The sequence below is a fragment of the Osmerus mordax genome, chromosome 8, assembly GCF_038355195.1.
Source record: "Osmerus mordax isolate fOsmMor3 chromosome 8, fOsmMor3.pri, whole genome shotgun sequence".
NCBI lineage: Eukaryota > Metazoa > Chordata > Actinopteri > Osmeriformes > Osmeridae > Osmerus > Osmerus mordax.
Window position 1 is genome coordinate 15,098,221 of NC_090057.1, and position 18,567 is coordinate 15,116,787.

Genomic DNA, 18,567 nt, shown 5'->3' on the forward strand with positions numbered 1-18,567 from the left:
CACTTCTGATCCTTGATCTTCTATACTTTTATGCACAATTTATATATCTCTTTGGATGAAAGCATCTGCTAATTGAACATAATGTAAATTCAGGATATGCATAGTAGTGCATGTCCTGACCCTGAGTGACTTAAACTGTCAACCTGCCTTCACCTCGTTTATGGACAACCAGTCTGATCTAACCCAGTTTTGGAAGCGAAGCAGGGTCGGGCCTGGTTAATATTTGGATGGGATACCACCAAGGAATACCAGGTGCTCTAATCTATTTTACTTTGGCTCACTGAGAAAGAGTGTGTGTGTGAGAGAGAGACATCTTCACCATCTTGTCAGATAGTTTATAGGTTTCATAAAATCAGTAGTTAATAAAATAAGTAATTTGTAAAGACAAATTCAGATAAGGCAGAGACAAAGGGAATTATGTAACTCATGAAGGTATGATGCAAATGCAGAAGAGAACGTTATAAACGTGCTAATGTTCTACTAACTTGAGCTAACATGTTGGACCTAGCCTATACAAAAAGACTGATTCTGCAAGTTAGTTATCATATCCATTGGGAGCTAGTTGCCTTTGTCCCTCCACACAGACGTATGGCTTGGACTTTGGAATTGGGACAGTACTATCTGTACCTCCTACTATCTGTTCCTCTGTCCTATGAGGTATAAAAGGCCTGTGATGGGATTGAGAAATTAGTCTCGCCTGAGTACTCGCCAACCACCAAGGAGAGAGCTTCAACGAACCCATTATGGGTGAAACCAAGCTCTACCTTTTTTTGCTTATAAGCACCCTCGCCTCGGCCTGTAAGTATAAAGACTCCTTAAAATGTTCAAGATAAAAACAGAAGCAGTTTCTGGAAATAATTAAGTATTTTCCTTTGAGTTAGTTTTTTCACAAACAAAAGATTCGCCTGAAACTAATTATTATTTAAATAATGAATAAACGTTAGTTAAAATGACCTTCATTGCCGTTTGTATTTTACAAAATTCTTGAACTTCTACATATATCTCTATTCCATGCAGATGCCCAAGAGGAAGAAGAACATTCATCATGCTTGTGTATGTCCTTACGTAATTTTCGGTCTTACTTATGACTAGACTTATGTTGTCAACAGCACTTCTAACTTGACATGACATGTCCGACAGTTTGAATGAAAAGATTATCTTATCCTCTAGTGGGACAAAGGTACAAGACCTTCCACAAGTATGAATACCAGTATGAAGCAGAGTCCCTGAATGCCATAAATGGAGCATCCCAACTCAGAAATGGACCTAAAGGCTCTTGTAAAGTATGTACTATTTCAGACCGCTCAGCCTTTCTTCTGTCAATCAACAATTATGACCTCCCTAACATGGTTGTATGCAGTTTTTGTAACACTTAGCTCTGTGTGTAGGTTGAAATTGAAGTGCCTCAGGGCTGCAGTTATATTCTGCGCACAACAGGCTGTAGCCTAAGTGAGGTGCTTGATACGGACGCAGAGGGCAATCCTGTGTTTGGACCTGCTGCTGGCTCTGATGCCTTTGCAGCTGCCATGGAGAGGTGTGTATATTTTTTCTATTCTGTTTCAGTTGGGTTAGGCTGCCTCTGTAAAGCACCTCTAATATGTATTTTTAAAGAGCTAAAATTATAATTGTTTTGTCACTTGCTTTGTTTAGACATCCTCTGAAGGTTGTGGTTGAGGGATTGTATGATGTGAAATTGTACCCTGAGGAGGATGAGCCCATGACCATCCTAAACATTAAGAGGGGTATTGTCTCTGCCCTTGCTGTGCCCCTCCTGGAGGAGGACAAGAATAAGAGACTGGTATGGTCATCCGTCAGAAACAAACATCCATAAACTAACTAAACATGCCATAATACATTTTATTAATGTTTGCTGTGTGCATTTGCCTTTTTCAATTGAACCATGTTAAATTTTGCCAGTGAAATGTATTTTTGCAGCATTGAGATTCAAGATTAATCTTTGCCTTGGACATAAAGATATGAGAAACTTACCACATGTTCTTTTCTTTTAGCCTACCATTCATGGCATGTGTAAGACCGAAAATACTGTCAATGCTAGGGAGGACATTGCCACTGATATTACCCTCACTAGGGACCTGTCCAAATGTGACAACTTCATTCCCCAGAGGGACCACACCAGCCCCCTGGCCCTTATATCTGGCATGGTGAGACTTCCATAAATGAATGACTGTTGTCACCACTGTGAAATGTAATTACACCCCTTCAAAACAATTCACAAACATAACACGTTTCCTCCTACAGCACTACCCACTTGCCCAGCTGATCAGGAGCTCTCAGACCTGCAACTACAAGTTTGATAATGAGAATAAGCACATGACCTCTGGTGCCTGCACTGAAAACCACATCTTGGTGCCTTTTTCTCACAAGTGAGTCTCATCAAACCCTAAGTTCCATGACACGTCTGAGGAAAAGTGACATTCAACGGTCTCTAACATGTACTATATTCCCACAGGGGACAATATGGAGTTACCAACGTTGGCAAGCAGTCTTTGACTCTGCTGGAGGTTTCCATCTACAATGACAGAGTCTTTGACCACAGTAGGCATCTTCTGAATTTAATTTTGCCAACTTACTGACTGTCAAATACAATTATATATGCTTTGCTTAATTGTTAATCTTAAACATACATTGTGCAACGTACCACTCCAATGATACTCTTTGTCATTTTGCAGATGAGGCTAATCTCAAGGGTCTGGCCATGGAGGCTGCTGAAGATAAGAACGTTGTTCAGGACAAGGATGCAGCACTGGCTGTCCTGAGAGAACTGGCTACTTTGTCTCAGTCCAACAACGGAGAGAATAGAGCCCACCTATTCCAGAAACTTGTGAGCATGGTCCGAGGAATGAAGCAAAAGACCCTGAGCCCTGCTGTTCCAGAGGCCCTAGACATTTCCGGTCCCCTGACATACCAGGTTCTGGCCCAGTGCGGCACACCAGAATGTAGCAGTGCCCTCATGCAAATCCTCAGGACCTTCGATACCTCAGCTGTTGAAGTTGATGCTGCTGTGTCCACCATGGGCCTGTTGCCTAACCCCTCTGCCCTACTGGTCAACGACATGCTGGCTATGGCTCAGTACAAGCAGAGCAAGTCCATCATGTATGCTCTGAGCAATACTGTCAAGAGGTGAGAGAATGCTAACTTAGCATAGTGACCCAAGGTAGAATGATAAAATTGTGTCTTGATGGCCCTTTTTTATCTAATATATTTTCATACAAGGTTCTACAAGGCTGAAGGAAAGTTGACCCCTGAGATCTATGCTGTTGCTGAGTTTATGGCTGCCCAGTTAGGGGACTGCTCTGGTGACCAGGAACATATTTTCATGGCCCTGAGAGTGAGAAGTCCATCAAACAAAATAGCAAACTTTTGCTGTAACTCTTAACATAAGTGCCTAAGTGAAAGACTAACATTTTCTTCTTCTGTTTACAGGTTATTGGTAACATGGCTGCTGCCATGGGAGCTGCCAGCCCTGCCCTAAGGACAGCTGTGATCCAGTGCGTCAACCAGCCCTCTGCCACCCTGGAGGTCCAGCAAGCTGCAATCCAGGCCTACAGACAGACACCTGTTCCTGAGGAGGCAAGCCAAACTAGGAACCATTGTTTAGTAAAAACAAAATCCAATACCACAATGAGGAATTTATATGATTTGCTTCCCTACTAAAGCTAAGTTGTCTTTCTTGTCACAGGGAAGAGAAATACTCATGCAGGTCCTTCTGGACGGTGCTAGCCCTCTGCAGAAGCGTGTTGCTGCCTATATAGTGTTGATGAAGGATCCTCAGCCAAGTGAACTGGCTCAATTGGCCGCCGCCTTGCCTAATGAAGAGAACCAGCAGGCTAAAAGCTTTGTCATCTCCCATGTGACTAACATCTTGGCCTCCACTGAGCCTGAGTCCCAAGAGTATGTAAATAAACTGTCAGATATTCACATACTATATACAGTACTATCTTAGATAAACATCCTTATTCTTTTGTCTTTCATCATGCTTGTTTTTAATCACTCATACCATATATTATTTCGTCCTTATAGATTGAGACAGAAGATCCTTGATGCTCTTCAGGGTAATGAGGTTGGAACAGTGATGGATCCCACTAAATTCTCCCGCAATTACAAGGTTGGATCTGTTGAAGGCAACATGATCTTCGAAGGTATCAGCTACATGCCTAAGGAAGTAATGCTGGAGATGACCCTGAAAGCTTTTGGCTATGATATTGACATGTTTGAGGTAAAAAAGTAAACCCTTTTTGGCTTTTTCTGCACAGACATGACAGTTTACATTTGCCTGACAATTCATTAATTCTTGACTTCTTAGGTTGGCATGGAAGGTAAAGGACTGGAGCCAACAGTTGAGGCTCTGTTTGGCGAGAAAGGCTTCTTCCCTGACACAGTACTGAAGACCATGTTCTTCGTTTCTGACAAAATACCCCATGAGATAAATGAGGTCCTGAAGAACATGTTGCCTGCTCTGAAGTCTGACAGGAAGAAGAGACAGGTATTCAAAATAATGCACATTTATTGAACAAATATACACTTCAGAGTCTGTACTATAGACTCTGCGCCATGTCCAATAGTATGTGGACATGGCGCAGTATTGAACTTGTCATTCCAAAATCATGGACATTTACACCAAATTGAACAAAATATTTCATAATGGGACTCGCTTCAGTCGTCAAGCCAATTAACACTGGGGGCTGTTTTTCATGGTTTTGGGCTGGAGACCTTATTTCAAATGTTGTAAAAATGTATGCTAAAGCATAAAATGTAATTCTAGACATGTCTGTGCTTCAAATGGGCCTGCATAGATTCCTGACTTAAACATCATCAAAAACATTTGCAATTGGTAGTAGGAACCGTATGTGTTGTTCAAATGGCAGAATAAATAAATGGGGAGTAGTGTGTAGGGCAGGAGGAAGCAGAGCATGTAGGCTAGCTCCGGGTCACAGAGTTCAGCAGAGTAACAGCAGCTGGAAAGAAACTGTTCCTAAGCCTGCTGGTGCGGGAATAAAGAGACCTGTAGCGTTTGCCTGATGGCAAGGGGGCAAACCGTTTGTGGCTCGGGTGTGAAGTCCCTGATGATGCAACGCGCTCTCCGAAGACAGTGCTTGTGTTGGAGGTCTTTGATGGCAGGGAGCTGGACACCGACAATGCGCTGGGAGGTTTTCACCGCTCGCTGCAGGGACTTCCAGTCGGCCGCAGAGCACCCCTTGTACCAGACTGTGGCACAGTTGGTCATAATGCTCTCGACCGTGCAGCAGTAAAACTTTACCAGGATGTTGATGGATAGGTTCCTACTACCAGTTGCAAACGTTACCCTGTAACCTCATTTGCCATTGCACAAATGCATTCTATTTGTACTACTCTTTGCATATTTGCATCCTGTTACATTGCCTAATTGCACATATCCTTATCCATGCCATTGCACTTCCATATATTGTTCTTAATTTCATTGCACTGCTCTCTTTGCACTATTTTTGCATTTCATTTTGTAGGCTCATACATTAGCATTCTACACATTGAAACACTGCCCTTTGCACTACTCCTTGCACTACTACTAACTCTTTTTTTTTGCACTTCTGGTTAGGTGCAAACTGCATTTCGATGTACTTTACTTGTGCTGTTCAACGACAATAAAGTTTAATCTAATCTAATGCAAAAAAACAATTTGAGGTCAATTTGAATGCAATTAGAATAGTTGCCATTTGCAAGCCAGGTCTAATCACTTACATTTTTGATTAATCACCAACTTCTATTACAGCATACTTTTATAAATCATACTACATGTTTTCTAGAATCTAATTAGGGAAATCGGCCGCAACCTCAACAAACTGGTGAGGGATCTGAAGGCTCAGGAATCCCCTGAGGCTATGGTTTATCTGAGACTGATGGGAAATGAGCTGGGGTACCTCAACACCAAAGACATGGAAGAAATGGCCTACTCTGCAGCTATGATGATTGACAACATGATGAAGATGTTCCCCACTGATGTATGTACACAGAAAATTACTTCAATCCCAAGTTTCATTATTATAAATGCGAATGCTTCTCCAATTCAACATATTTTAATACTGGTTGTAGCTGATTAAGGGACTGATGACCAAGGAGGACAATGAGGTCTTTGCCCACTACATCTTCATGGACAATGAATTCTTCTTGCCAACTGGTACTGGTGTGCCTCTGAAGATAGCCCTTTCTGGTACCTTCACCCCTGGTATCAAGGGAGGCATTGCTCAAAATGCTGCTAACATGGTATAATTTTATTAGTTACAATTACAAGCATAATTCTTTACTACTGGCATTACATTGTTTGTCTTATTGTACATGATTTGTTCCCTTTAGGCTGAGTTCTCCTTCATGCCCTCGGCTGGAGTTGAGTTTGTGACCCAGGTTGGCTCTAATATCCCTGAGTATGTCCTGTCTGGCCTAGAGATGCACACCAACCTGTACCACGAGAGTGGGCTCAGAGCTAAGATTGCTGTGTCCGAGAGTGAAGTCAAGCTGACCATCCCCGCTCTCCAGAGCCCTGCCAAGCTGATCAGCATCACGTTAGTGTCAAACACCAACTAAATGTCATAATGACGATAATCATAACAAACCAATAACAGCACAAACTAATGCTTTTCTCTTCTCCACTTACAGTAACTCATTGATAGCTGTGACCTCTGCTGAAGTGAAGAAAATACTCCCCATTGTGGAAGACAAAGTTGATGTTTCTGAATGCACACCTGTCTTTGCTGGAGTGAAGTACTGCACTGTCCTGCAGTACACCGATGCTAGCTCTCATGATACTGCCCCATACTTTCCCTTCACTGGTGACAGCAAGTAAGTGCTTGAAAAGATATGTGGGGTTTTGTTTTCTTTTTCTGTGAAATTCTAATGGACACACACTTCTTTTAAGGCTTGCTGTGGAGCTTCACCCCACAGGTGATGTGTCTGAATACTCCGCCACCGTCACCTACGAACTCCTCATGGAGGGAGAAGAGGGTAACCAGAAGGTTGACACCGTGAAGATGGTCCTAAAAGCAGAAGGTATTACATTCATCCCAAAAATATTTTAGGCTAAATTACAAAATATAATACAATATTTTCAACCAAACATTTTTGTTTCTTGTGGAGGCTGAACTTTATCTTTTTAATCTGTAAAACAGGTGCTGAGCCCACTGAGGCCACAGCAACCGTGAAGTACAACAGGAAGAAACATGTCATCACCACTGACATCCAGATCCCTAACTATGACCTGGAGGTTGGACTAAGACTGGGTATTGTCGATGAAAACACAAAAGGCAAAGGAACACACTCCATCTCCATTGATCTCATCAATAAGAACATCCCTCAGTTGTCTCTGGTTGGCCGTGCCAAGTAAGATGACATTGCAGTACCACGTGTTCATTTCTTTGAATCAACCTGTGTCACCCAAAATACACAAGCTCATGATTTGTTGTCTCCCAGAATTGAGGCCTTGAAGGACGTTATGCTGCAGGTCCAGCTGCTTGTCCCATCTCTGAAGGCTGATGCAACAGTCACAGCCCATCTGAAGCATGAGGAAGAACTGGAACTGGAGCTTGAGAGTGACATCAAGCTCCCTGAGACAACCTCAATGCAGAAGATCTCCATAAAATATGGTACAATGGCATTCAATAATTTCACTTTAGATCTCTATGGATCACCATAGATATCTACGGAAAACTAGTTCACAAGTTCTTAAATTCTCTGCATATCTCAGTTGATATATTATATTTCTCACCTCCTAGACAACAGCAAGATTGAGGCTGAAGTCAATTCTGACGTGAACTCTGAGATCCAGAACATCCTACCTAACATTGAGGAAATCAAGAAGATTGTCAATGATGCCCTTGATCTGCAGGTGGGCCAGACTGACATGAAGGTCCGCCACATCCTCACCAAGTCTGTGGAGGTAAAGTTTAAGTTTGAGATACCATTTAGTTTTATTGAGATCATTTCTTAAAGCCTAACAAAGAATATGATTTCAGGCAACCAACATCTACTTGGAGAAATATGCTGCTGATATCCCCTACATTCAGACTCTGAGAGTACCCGAGATGCCAGAGATTACTCTGCCAGAGAAACTCTTTTTGAACGTGTAAGTTATATTGACTGAAACAAAATGTTGAATAGTTCTAACAGGTGATGTATATATGACCAATTACAATGATGTATGTATTAAATATAATATATATATATATATATATCATGTTGGCATTTTACAGTGAGGCTAAGGCTGCTTATCATTTCAACGATGACCGCTTCACTCTCACACTACCAATGCCTCTTGGAGGAAAATCAACTCAAGAGCTCAACTTCCCACCTGCCCTGACCACCCCACACCTATCTCTGCCCAAGTTTGGCCTTGAGGTTCACTCCATGCAGATTCCCATCCCTGAACTATTTGTTCCTGAGACAATCACTCTGTTTGTGCCTCTCTTTGGAAAAGCTGAGGTTTCCACCAAGGTAAACAGCAATTTGTACGATTTGGAGGCTTATGCTTCTGCTGGGAAGGATGCTGTTGAGACCCCAAGCTACTCAGCCAAGATCGAATTAGCAGGCAACTCCCCAGTGGACATCCTCTCCATCAAAATTGAAGGTACAATTTCCATATTCTTTGTACCAAACTGTATGAGTGGCGGAGGAAACTCTCCAAAATGCTTTCTAAAATCTGTGAATAAATGTACCTTTTTCTTAACATTTCATTTATAGGTTCTGGACTGGTTGCCAGCACTCCAGCTGACTCCATCAAGGCGCATGTGCAGTCCTCTGTGAGCCACAAGCTCATTGATGCCAGTATCAGCATCACAGAAGTTGGTACAGTGACAGACAAGATCAATATCAAATCCAGCAGCAAGATTGAAGCAACAAGTCCCCTGGGTCTAAAAGTAGCTGTGGAGCACACTGGCCTGGTTGGCTTCAATGCTGAAGAAATCACTGCTGAGAGCAATGTGGAGGGAACAGTCAAGGCAGGACCGGTTTACGGCAGTACCACCACCACCCAGTCTTTCTCCATCTTCCCATTCAGGCCAGAGGCAAAGATTGATTCTTCGCTTAAGATCGATTCAACTCTTGTTAGTGCTCAGAACACCCTAGCAGCATCCTTCAGCAATGGTGAGTTGTCTGTTGTGTCTAACACCAACGCATTTGAAGACCTCCTGACTCATGCTGCTGAGATTTCTTTCAAGGAGAACAAGCTGTCCCTGAAATGTGACTCAAATGCACTCACTCTTGGCATGAAGATTCACAACCAGGCTGAGGCCTCTGCTGGTGCTGGAGCAGTCACTCTTAAGATGGAAACCAATGCTGACCACACTGAGAATCGTGTCTACTCTTTAGTTACTGCCTCCCTAGATGTCAATGGTCTGGCTGTGAACAGTGATGGTAATATTAAGCTGTTTGAGCATGAAGCTATACATAAGGCCACTCTGACTATGAACAAGGATGGCTTGGCCACAAGTGGCACTACAACCCTCCAGAGTCCCCTGACTGTTGAGAACACCTTTGCTGCTGGACTTGATTCTTCAAAGGCAACCCTGTCCATTGACTCCAAGGCTGCACTGAATGGTGTTAAGGTTGAAAACACCAATGCTCTGACCCTCACTCTGTCTACATTGGCCTTCACCTCAAAGGCTGAAGCCATTGTCACTGAGAGAACGTCATACACTCATGATATTACCATTGACCTGCAGCCCTACACTGCTTCAGCAAATGTGAACAACCACTTGAATGTGCTGGATGCCAACCTGGTCAATGAGGCTCAGTTGAAGGCAGAGCTCTACAAATGGGACTTTACTGGAAGCTTGAAGGCTGCATATGGTGAGGAAGAGATCAAGCACACCTATGGGATTAACTACGCTGACCTGACTGCCAATGCTAAGTGCAGTACCATTGGAAAACTCCTTGGAACCCACATGAGCCAGAACACAGAACTTGAAGTTGTTGGTCTTGCTGCCAGGATCCACAATGATGCTCGCTTCAACTCCCAGCCTCTCCGCTTCGACCACACCATCCGCGCCAGTGTCATTCCTTTTTACTTCAATCTTGATGCCATCTTCAATGCCGATGGTGACCTAACTCTGTACGGCAAGCAGAGCGCTCAACTCTATGGCAAATTCCTCATTAAAGCACAGCCCCTGGCTTTAGCTTGCTCCCACGAATGCAGAGCCTCAGTCACCCAGCTACTTGACAATGGCTTCTCTTTGGAGACCACAGTTGACAACAAGCTAGATGCACTTATGACTCCTCAGGAGCAGAAAGCCATACTTAGGTTGAAGTCCATGGTCAACAACCATGCCCTCAACCAGGAAGTGGAAGCCTACCACAATGCTGAAAGGCTTGGATTGGAAGTCTCCAGCTTACTCCTCACTAACCTCCTGAACACAGATGACAGTGAAAACCAGGAATTCACAATTTCTGGCTTCCTTAAGTATGATAAAAACACAGACAGTCATTTTATTCAGCTGCCACTGATTGAAAGTTTGCCAGCAATTCTGGAGAACATCAAGATCACCAGTGTGAGCATGGCAGAGGCATTGCAGAATTACCTCAACGATGAAGAAATCAAGGCTAAGCTTGAGGCTCTGCCCCAGCGTATTAGTGACTTTGCTGTTCAACTGAACCTGGAAGGTAAGGCTGTCCATCTTAAACAGAACCTTATTGCCCTCACCCAGGAGTATGCTATAACTGTTGAAGATCTGGAAGCAACTCTTGCTAACCTTAAGTCTGCCATTGAGGCACTGCTGGCTCACATTGCATCCCGCATAGAGATCATTGTTGCTGCTACCAAGGAGGTGATTATAAGTGGTACTCTGTCTGAAACTGTCATTCAAAGAATTCAGCAGGAGATGAACACCTTCTATGAAGAGTATGACATCAGAGCTATGATTGTTGCTGTGATTGAGACCATCGATGAGCTGATCAAGCAGATTGACATGCAGAAACTGAAGGACACCAGCATTGCCTTCCTGCATGACAATGATATTAAGGCCAATGTGGAGCAAGTTCTTGGTGTATTGAAACAGTTCATTGAGAGTTTTGACACAACCAAATTCCTAGAAGATCTGAAGAGCTTCATTGCCACCTTGCACCTAGAAGCCCACATTGAGGAGCTGATGGCTCAAATACCCACTGACATGATCAGCAAGTTTGTGGATTCTGTCAAGGAAGGGATCCTAAACTTTGACATCATTGGAAAAGTCAATGCACTCCATGGAAAGCTAAGAGAAGTGATTGTCCAGTTAGAAGCTGACAAGAAGATTGAGGCCATCCTGGAGAAGGTTTTGGATCTTATTCAACAGTTCAAAATTGATGAAACTATTCAGGTGGTGGCAAACAGTCTGAAATCCATCGATATTCCTGCCAAGGTAATGCAGTTGCTGGAGGAGGCCATTAATTACCTGAAAGCTACTGAGATGAAGCAGGTGATTGATCACCTGAATGAGTATCTTTATTCTGTTGTCCAGAAAATCAAGTCATTTGACTACAATGCTCATGTGGATGAGGTCAACCAGATGATCAGTGGATACACCACCTACCTGAATGAGCTGATTAAGACACTTGAATTTCCACAGAAGTTTGAAGCTACAAGAGAGTTTGTCAACTTTGTTCTGTCATCTGTAATGACCTCCATTGAACAACTGAGGGAAATCAAAGTTGCAGACATGATCAAAAAAGTGAGGGATGTAGTTGACCATGCCATGCTGAATGACATGAAGGCTGTACTTGAAACTCTTAAGCAGAAGATCTCTGAAATGGATGTGAAAGCTGAGATCCTTTCCTACCTGCAGTTGGTGAACAGTTACTATACCAAGGCTATCACCTTCATCACTGATGCGTTAGTCAACGTGGTTGACCTTATTAAGAGTGTGATTGCTGAGCAACCAATTGTTGGTGAAGTGAAGCAGATTGTTGAGGGCATTGTCACTGGACTGAAGGCAACTGAGCTAGACCTCCCCTCATTTACAATCCCCCTTACAGACCTGGTTGTACCTTCCTTGAAGATTACACTTGAGAAGCTTCAAGAGGTTAAAATACCAGCACAGTTGGACATCCCTGAGTTTACTATCCTCGGTTTCTACACTGTGCCTGCTATAACCATTACCGTTGATGATATCAAGCAGAGAATCGTTGAGCTAATAGATTTTATTTCCAACTTTGAGATCAAGATGTTTGATGTGGATGAATTCTTTGGAGAACTGACCTTGAATTACCTTCCTGCACTGCCTGAATTTACCCTCCCAGAGATCACCCTTCCAGAGTTGTCACTCCCATCTCTCCCTCATGTGCCCATTGAGAAGCTGCTGGAGATTCCTGCTCTCCAGATCCCTGAGATCAAGCTGCCAATAATCCCCAGTGAGGTCATGATCCCATCCTTTGGAAAGCTCTATGGTGAAGTTAAAATCAGCAGTCCCATTTACAGCCTTCGGACATCAGTTGAGCTCCAGAACTCAACTGAAAATGAGATGACTCCTCAGTTAACCGCTTTCCTCACCTCCCAGGGCACATCTCTCACCTTTGAGATCCTTAATTACAATCTGGATTCGACTGCTCGCATTGCTATCCCCAAGATGAGCCGTGTGATTTTGGCGCAGACATTGAAATTAACCCATTATGCTCTTGCAGTTGAACACCAGGCCTCAGTAACAATATATGGCATAGCAGCTCAGGCCTCAGCTAAGACCACAGTCAAGGCTACAACTGCCCCCTATACAGCTGACATTGTTAATAACGTCTTCTTCGCCACTGAGGTTGGTATGTCTGCCTCTGTTGACACCACTTATAGCCACCAGCTGAACTTCCCAAGCATTGGCCTAAGCAGTGAGACTGCTCTCACTTCAAAGGCAGTTGCTCGCCAGGAGGGTACCACAATTGTTCTGACCATTGGAAATGAGGGCACTGCCAAGTTCAACTCCCATGACGGCACCCACAAGAGTGACTTACACTTTACCCTCAATCCCAGCACTGCTAAGCTGACCTTTGCTAGTGACACCGACACTGCCATTCTGAAGATGAAGCAGACCATAAATGCTGAATCTGTAATACTCAGTTACTTCAAATTTGATGCCCGTTCTGAAGCAGAGGGCCCTGCCGTAAAGAGCAGCCTGGTGCTGGCTTCTGGACATGCTAACATGGGAGATTTGAAGGTTGAGTTGAAGGCAACCCATGACTCTGAGCTTGTTGGTGTACTCAGTGGAATTCTCTCTAACTCTTTCAATTTTGTGATTTCTCCAGGCGAGGTTGTTCTTGACTTTCAGAACAAGGGAAACACCAAACTCACCATCAGCGAGGCTCTGACCGCCAAAATAGATCTCCAGAATGATTACTCTGCTACCATTAAGCCTGATGGTCAACATATCAACAATGTGGCTCTTGTTCGCTTGAACCAGTTCAAATACTCCTACAACTTGACCATTGACAATAATAATAATGAGGCAGGCATCTTTGCAGCTATGGATGGTGAGGCAAATATTGACTTCCTGACCACTCCTATCAATATTCCAGAGATTCATGTACCCTTTGTTGACATCCACACCCCAGCCATCAGCAATGTGAATCTGTATGAGCACACTGGCATAAAGCATATATTGACCACCACTGAGCAGACTGTTGATGTGAATGCTAAGATTGTGTACCAGAAGAGCCCGTTTGCCCCCCTTGTTCACCTGGGACTGGTCAGAATACCTTCTTTAGGTAACCTGATTACAGAATTGTCATTTAAGTCTGCTATCATTAATCTGAACGCAAATGCTGGACTCTATACTGAGGATGACCTTGTGTTCCGCCTGGGTGCAACCTCTGCCTCTGTGTTTGGTGGTCTGAAAGCAAAGCTTGATGGCACCACCAGCCTGACCACCAAGAGAGGGCTAAAACTGGCTGCTGCTCTGTCTCTGGAGAACCCCCACATTGAGGGAACACATGACAGCTCAATCGCCCTGAACACAGACAACATGGAAGCTGATGTCTCTGTGTCTACTGTTGCTAAGATTGCCCTGCCCATCCTCAACCTTGAGGCCAACCAGCGGTTTGTTGCAGACCTCAAAACCAGTGCAAATGCTGCATCAACACTGAAGCTGAAGGGTGATTTCCACATGCCCCTTGTCAATGCAGTTGGTAAGGCAGATCTTGACAGTAGCCTAAAACTGGAGGGAAATCTTGAGTACATCTCCATGGAGACTTTTACTAAGGGCAAACTTGATGGTACTATCCTGGAGACCTACCCACTTCTGGCTACTCTGGATAATGAGGCTAACATGTACTTGAATGTAGATGGTCTGCGCTCCACTTCAAAGCTCATTGCCAATGCTGTACTCAACGATGGTGAGACCAAGATCCTTGAAATTGATGTGGATGAGAACCTGGCTGTGGAGGCTTCCCTGACCCGTGTTTATGTAGTTCTTAAGGTCGCTAGCAACAACGTAGCTAATGTGGTGACCTTCACCACCAATGGGAAGCATGTAGCCCAGGCTACCATTGATCTTGCACCAACAACCAGCCTGAATGCTGATGTTGAGATTGCCATGTCTCAGCCAAGCACCTTTGGTGACATTACCATCTTCGAGAAGACTGTTGTTGACCTGACAGCCCCCAAGCAAAAGGTTTCTACCACTGCAAAGATTGTCACGCCTGTGTACACCACAAGTCTGGCAGCAGAGATTGAGGGTGATGCCCCTGTCTTCAAAGTTACCCTCAAGTCTTCTGCTACCTCTATCATTGTCTTCCTGGATTATGATCTGGATGGTGAGTTTTACAGTGTTTTAATAATTACAGTCTTCACTGCCATACACTGCACCTATTTTTACCTTGTCTCATTGGAAAATTCTGAAATAGTCACTTCTTGGTTTTATCAGCTTCTGCCACTGCTGGCCTTGAGAATGCCTTGCTGAGTCTGACTGGTAAAGCTGTCTTTACACATGCTGACCTGACCATGGACATTCAGCATGTTCTTACCCAGGCTATGAGGTAAGATTTCACAACAGGCCTCTAAATGTAATCTGCCTCGGTCATACTTAGGATCATTACAATCGTGTTGCTCAAAATTGTTAGAAAATAATCATAATTGTCCGTTGTAGGAAATGTGAACATCTGTTTAATAAATGTTGATGTTATTTTCTCTAACCCAAGATGACCATCTTTTTATATTGTTTTTCAGTGACTCCGGACTTACCCTAAATGTGGACATCACCAGCGCTACCTTCACAGATGTGAACATCCGCTACACTGCCCGCAGTGATGGAATCAGTGCTTCTGTCTCTGCTCCATCCACTGGGTTCTTGGGTCTTCAGGTCCAGGGAAGCACTCCATCTCAGCTGAATGCTAGACTCTACAGCCGTTACACTGTGAGTACATCTATCATTGTGGCACCAATATAGTGAATTTTCATTAATATGATCCTTTCCATAAGTCTAAAAACAAGTTAAGTAATTAAAGATTGATGTGTGCTAACTACGTCTCTCCTTCTAACAGTCTGCCCCTGAGGATGATGTGGACATCCTAATCATTAGAGCGTCTGTTCAAGACACTGAGAGGATGAGGCTAAAGATTGCTTACAACATGGATGCCCCTAATGACATTCTCTTGGGCCTGAAAGACAGACTCCCTGCCATTACATCCACTCTCAACCACTTTGCTGATAAGTACCAACTGTTTGGACAGGTGTCTGAGCTGAAGAGTGCAATCATCAAAATTATTGAGGAGGCATACAACACAGCTAACAACCATGCTGCAGACTTGAGCCAACTGTCCATCCTCTTCAGGAACACAGTTGTCCAGTACCAGAAGACTGTGCAGGTCTTCGTGGATGCTGCCGTCAAGTTTTTGCGTGAAACCCAGTTCAAGTTGCCTGGATCAGAAGACATGAGCACTCTCCCTGAAGTCCTCAAGGAGCTGACCACTGGCATTGCTCAGTTGCTCGATCGGGCTATTAGTTTGCTCTTTGCCAATGTAGAGATTACCTTCAATGTCATTATGGACACGATCAGCAATATTCAGGTCACTATGCCAATTGGTACTGTCATGTCCGGCGCTCAGATTATTGACGAGGCTAGAACCAGTGTGAAGAGCATCCTGGCCCAGACTGTGGATCTTATCAAGCATCTGGAGAGCTTTGACATGATCCTAGAAAAGCTGGGTGAGACGCAGATGGCTGTCTTTGAGATGGCTCAGGAGTTTGTTGACACTCTAAAGTCTGACATCCTGGATGTGGTTGCTATGTACATCAATGCTATTTATGGAAACCTTGTCTCCTTGATCAAGAATGTCCTAGACCAGGTCAATACTAATGTCAACATGGAGCAGGTCAATGGTATTATCGATCACGTCATAGAGCTGGTTAAATCTTTGTTGAGCCAGTTCAACAACACCATTTCTACTTACCTGCAGAATGCTTCAGAGGAGGCCCAGGGTTATGTGAAAGTTAACGGAGGAAGGCTTGAGATTTACCTTCCCTTCAACTTCCACCAGTAAACTGCCTTAATGAATTGAAAACAAAGTACTATCAATCTGTTTGACAAATTGCTTACTTAAAATGATGGACATGTAGCTCGAACAAGTGTTTTCTTTTTTTGTGATATATAGCACCAACTTCTCTATTTTGTTGACACATTTTCTTTTGTCTGTACCATGTATTATGCAGTTAATGAGAATTAATAAAAACCCTTCATAGTAAATAACAATATTTTGAGTTCAATTGTGTATTTACATGCAGTTTACGGTGGCCGAGGGGGGCAAACCAACATTACAAAATCTGAAACACTTTTACAAAGCTTGAGACAAATTTACATTTTGGAAAACATTTTTACATATCATAAAACAAAATTACATTACCAAAACACATTACCAAGTCCCGAAACAAATTTACATTTCAGAAAACAAATTAACTAGACGCGAAACACTTTTACAAGTCCCGAAACAAATTTACAAGTGGCGAAACAAATTTACAAACGACATTAGCCGGAAAGGGAATGTACCAATTCCAAAGTTGACGCGGAAGTGATAACGGAAGCGCTCAGTTTGAGTTGATGGCGGTTGATGGAGTTCATGGTGACCCAAAATGGACAGCGATAGAGTGGTGTTTTGCCCGTTTTGTGGCATACATATGATCCAATTAACAAGATTTTGTTTTTCGTGTGGTCGGTCTTTGGAGTTTTTAAATGGCGCAGACCAGAGTGAAGGACCAGATGTGTTGCAGCAGTGCATACCATATTTTAATGAGGGACACTCGTACGCTGTAATCGTGGACATGATGTCATGTTTACACGGTGTGCACATCAGCTTGAGGTCTCTGAAAAGCAAACTGAATGATGCTGGGTTATATCGCAGAAAGGATTTCTCCTCTACAAACGTCATAATTAGGGCAATACGACTGGAACTTCGTGGACCTGGACAGCTGTTTGGCTACCGCATGATGTGGCAGGTGCTCAAACAAAAGTACAATCTGCGAGTGAAGAGGGATCATGTAATGAATTTGCTCCGGGAGCTCAATCCTAGAGGGTGCGAGAGGAGAGCACGCAGAAGGTTTATAAGGAGAACCTACCACTCCATGGGACCGAACTATATTTGGCACGCGGATGGTTATGATAAACTCAAGCCATTCGGTTTGGCTCTTTCAGGGTGTATCGATGGATTTTCGCGTAAAGTACTGTGGCTTGTATGTGGATCAACAAATAATGATCCACTGTGATCGCTCACTATTTCCTGTCATGTGTGCGAAACCTCGGTGTCATCCCCATGAGACTGAGGACTGATTGCGGCACGGAAAACGGGACCATGGCCGCAATTCAGTGCACCCTACGCCACCACCACAATGACTACTACTTTGGAGCGTCCAGCCACATGTATGGCTCATCCACAAGCAAAAAACCATTCAGCTAGTTGATAAATGCCAAACATTGTAAATGCATGTTATAACAGTTAAAGTAACAAGAAAACCATGAAGCCAGAAGTTAATGCCAAACATTGTAAATGCATGTTATAACAGTTAAAGTAACAAGAGAACCATTCAGCCAAAAGTTAAATGCCAAACATTGTAAATGCATTCGAAATCTATTCAGGAGCTGAAAAGCACTTTAAAGCAATAAAAAATGAAAGTCTCAAAAAACAGAATCTAATGTCTGAAATCTAAGCACCGTCAAGTTATGTTAACTAGTATTATAACAGTTAAAGTAACAAGAAAACCATGAAGACAGAAGTTAATGCCAAACACTGTAAATGCATGTTATGACAGTTAAAGTAACAAGAAAACCATTCAGCCAAAAGTTAAATGGTAAACATTAAAGTAAATGCATTGAAAACACTATTCAGGAGCTGAAAAGCACTTCAAAGCAATACAAAAATGAAAGTCTCAAAAACGGAATCTAATGGCTAAATCTTGTCTCAAATCTAAGCACCGTCATGTTACGTGAACTAATACAATGCACATGATTTTACGGACTAGGAACACAGAATATCTATTCCAAAACACCTTTACCATGTATAAACCAGCCACAGAAACATGTTATAACAGTTAAAGTAGCAAGAAAACCATTCAGCCAGAAGTTAAATGCCAAACATTGTTAA

General features: G+C 43.2%; 1 protein-coding gene across 1 annotated transcript; it reads left to right on the forward strand.

Moving 5' to 3' along the window:
* The first annotated feature begins 743 nt into the window (after positions 1-743).
* Positions 744-16,669, forward strand: LOC136947784 (apolipoprotein B-100-like). The gene is made up of 28 exons (XM_067241980.1): positions 744-798; positions 1,018-1,053; positions 1,171-1,283; positions 1,389-1,534; positions 1,651-1,798; positions 2,010-2,162; positions 2,260-2,384; positions 2,471-2,556; positions 2,691-3,141; positions 3,235-3,349; positions 3,445-3,591; positions 3,701-3,912; positions 4,042-4,237; positions 4,325-4,504; positions 5,802-5,996; positions 6,088-6,258; positions 6,349-6,554; positions 6,649-6,831; positions 6,908-7,038; positions 7,158-7,368; positions 7,459-7,631; positions 7,761-7,924; positions 8,001-8,110; positions 8,238-8,611; positions 8,725-14,751; positions 14,862-14,973; positions 15,164-15,350; positions 15,478-16,669. The coding sequence occupies exons 1-28, from the start codon at positions 744-746 to the stop codon at positions 16,474-16,476; spliced, it is 11,406 nt and encodes a 3,801-aa protein (XP_067098081.1). The 3' UTR covers positions 16,477-16,669.
* The last annotated feature ends 1,898 nt before the right edge of the window (positions 16,670-18,567 follow it).

Excerpts from the sequence above, each read along its gene's own strand:
- LOC136947784 (XM_067241980.1), top strand. The coding sequence starts at position 744 with ATGGGTGAAACCAAGCTCTACCTTTTTTTGCTTATAAGCACCCTCGCC. Across the intron at positions 7,369-7,458 it reads TCTCTGGTTGGCCGTGCCAA|AATTGAGGCCTTGAAGGACG; the intron begins GTAAGATGACAT and ends GTTGTCTCCCAG. Across the intron at positions 8,612-8,724 it reads CCTCTCCATCAAAATTGAAG|GTTCTGGACTGGTTGCCAGC; the intron begins GTACAATTTCCA and ends TTTCATTTATAG.